Source organism: Oncorhynchus gorbuscha, linkage group LG14 (assembly GCF_021184085.1).
Source record: "Oncorhynchus gorbuscha isolate QuinsamMale2020 ecotype Even-year linkage group LG14, OgorEven_v1.0, whole genome shotgun sequence".
NCBI lineage: Eukaryota > Metazoa > Chordata > Actinopteri > Salmoniformes > Salmonidae > Oncorhynchus > Oncorhynchus gorbuscha.
Window position 1 is genome coordinate 37,820,886 of NC_060186.1, and position 3,130 is coordinate 37,824,015.

General features: G+C 39.6%; 1 protein-coding gene across 1 annotated transcript; it reads left to right on the forward strand.

Annotated features, from left to right (window-relative positions):
* The first annotated feature begins 526 nt into the window (after nt 1–526).
* On the forward strand, nt 527–2,229 carry LOC123994735 (homeobox protein Nkx-2.2a-like). The gene is made up of 2 exons (XM_046297677.1): nt 527–1,011; nt 1,503–2,229. Exons 1-2 carry the CDS (start codon nt 768–770, stop codon nt 2,051–2,053), a joined length of 795 nt encoding a protein of 264 aa, XP_046153633.1. The 5' UTR covers nt 527–767; the 3' UTR covers nt 2,054–2,229.
* The last annotated feature ends 901 nt before the right edge of the window (nt 2,230–3,130 follow it).

Genomic DNA, 3,130 nt, shown 5'->3' on the forward strand with positions numbered 1-3,130 from the left:
TACGTCTAATCTATGAGTGGGGCCTATGCGCTACTTGAGTTAAGCCTGAACCAAAATATTGACCTAAATGGATTTCATGAATTAGCCTACCCATATTACACCCCCAAAATTCACATTTCGATCTTTAGGGTAATAAAATACATCTCAAAATGACGTTTTTGCTCTTAAATAAATAAATATAAATATAATTTGTATGACGCTTTGAAGCAATATATTGTAATGGTTTGTATGGAAATTACATGCACAAATGTCCCTCCCCATCTCGGTGATTAACTGTCCCATACCAGTCATCACATTTCTGAAGAACCAATGACAGAGATTCGGATGTCCCCAAACCCGAGCATTTCACACCCACAGTCTTCATCCACTTGACTCCAAGGACCCGCCTACACGCGTTGTCTTTCTCCGTTATTCCGATTCATTTTCCATTGCAGATTCAGTGTTTCAACGAACCTTATATGGACCAATCCGTCTGGCGATAGCCTCCTTTATGCCCGTGCTCCTAGCCATGCTTTATCCATGAGCCTCTCCACCAACTCCTGCGCTACTCCATGACCAGCACATTGGAGTCCTCTCGACGAGCCAACGGTGAACTACTGCATGCCGATTAAGTCTCCGTTTAGCTTAACCCAAAGGACACAACCCTGAACATCTTAAAACCTCATCTATAAATACTGTACTCTTATTCAGTTATACTGGTTCAGAACAGTAGCAGGGGGAAAAAACGAACTCTTGTTTACAGTGTGCGCCACATACTTTCTCACGCCATGTCGTTCAGCAACACAAAGACGGGCTTCTCTGTAAAGGACATCCTGGATCTTCCTGACACCAATGGAGGTTCTGAAACGGAGGAGACTGAAGATGAGAACGAGGTGGAAACGACTGAGACTTTGACGCAAAATCCATCTTCCGAAAACACTGGAAATGTGCCCTACAAGAGCCTTTTGTGTGATGGTGGTGGTAATCCCTACTCAAGATGGCTTGCCTCCTCCAGCACCATCCAATATTCATGTGAGTAGCTTAAAAAAGTGAGTTTCGTAAACATCGAGGTATAGAACTCATTGATTTGCCTAATTCCTAGCCATAGCTCATCCGTTAAGATATAGGCCTATGTCATTATTAAAAACATTTGCATTCATGATTTGGTTTGTTATGCAAAACGTCACGATTTCATTTAAACATGTATTGTTTTAACTTATTAGGCTACCATTAAAGTATTAGTCTATCCATGTCCAATCAGAATTTATAAAATTATCCCTTCGTAATGTCATTTTAATTAGCCTTATCTATGCGTAGAGCCTGATCAAAATATTTAAATTGTTGTCTCCAATATGCCATTTTTTTCGAATATTAGTAGTCTCTTGAATATTTTTTATATTCAACAAATTTCTATACGATTAAGATTTGTTTTTAGAAATTAAGAAATTAATGTACCCCCATTTCATAGCGTTTGTTGTCAACCCTAGTTGATTACCAGATCCACTTTGTTTCCTTCCAAACAGTGCATAGTTTGTCAGTTGATTCTCGAAACGAACCGAAATATCCAGAGCTGTCCGCCGACGAATCCCAAGATATCGACAGGGACGCCACAGGTGACAGCAGCGACTCCGGAAAGAAGAGGAAAAGGAGAGTGCTGTTTTCCAAAGCTCAAACCTACGAACTTGAGCGACGATTCCGACAACAGAGATATCTCTCGGCGCCGGAGAGGGAGCGCCTTGCAAATGCACTACTACTGACACCGACTCAGGTGAAGATCTGGTTCCAGAATCACCGGTATAAAATGAAGAGAGCACGCGCTGAGAAGGGTATGGAGATGGTTAATCTCGTGTCCCCAAGACGGGTGGCCATTCCGGTTTTGGTTCGGGATGGAAAGCCATGTGACACTAACAAAAGTCAGGAACTCGAGGCCTCATTCAGTGCTGGAATACCTCTGTCGGCGTATAGCGCCTATTCTCTCCATCACATGCATATGCGCTCTCACTACAGCCCCGACGCCATCTCACAGCTGCCCAGTGTACATCATATGGCGCAAATGTACCAATGGACTTGGTAGACGATGGATACTCAAAATAACTTTGATTCAACAAAAATACAATCTGAAGAAAGGGATTGAAATTGTATCGATATTATGATCTCTATTTTACCCATATCAGAGCTAATTATTCTGTGGCCCATGAGGTCTGGACAATGTTAGGGTTCTTGAAATTCCGTTCTTTTTATAATGTTTGCCAAATTAATGTTATAAAGGAATGTTATTTCTGTTGTAAAGTGCGCAAAATGCTCATATTATGAATTAATTTATGTTTTTGGGTGGACTGTTGATTGATCTTGAATATTTATGGCCGTGAATAAACCTCTGTCAGTTTGATGTGGTTATTATTAATTTATTAACCTACAATACATTACTTTTATATCGGCCCAGTAAGGGGAATCGAACAGAACCTCGGATATAAATGTTTCGTTATTCATAAAAATCGCTACATACACACATGCCATTATGCACAGAACTAGATGAAAACGAGTTCCCTTTTTAAAGTAGAAGATCGTGCAAAACCTGTTTTAATGACTTCCTGTATCTAATTCGGTTCAGGGTTTACGTTGGATCACAAAGCAAAAATGGAAACAAATAACTCTGAAGAGAATATCTTGCAAACACAGTCTGGACAATTTCGTTCATATCGAAAGTAAAAAGGGCGTTTTTGAGTTATGCAAAGGTCTACAACAAATATATATATATATGTTTTGTGATGTTTTCCTTACATTTCCTAATTGAAAAGCATGCATGGCTTATTACAGCACTCCAAATGACCAATTAAGCTAGAACAAAAATATATTCTCAGTTCTCAATAACAATATTTGCTAAAACATCAAATGAATTATAGTCAATATAAACCTTTTTTTTTAATGTCTCACTCTGTTTTTCACAGAGCAGCATTGCTTATCAATTCACAAAGAAACCCCAAATATAGAATTGAGTGCAGCTGTGGATCTTTAGGGGTTTACACATGCAGAATAGAACAGAGAGGGGATGTTGTGGCAGTGGTGGATGGAGAGATGTGGACGTTTTTGTTTCTATTCAGCTGTCAGTTGGGTCAGCTCATCTCAGAGTAAGGATGAGGAGTAAGTATCT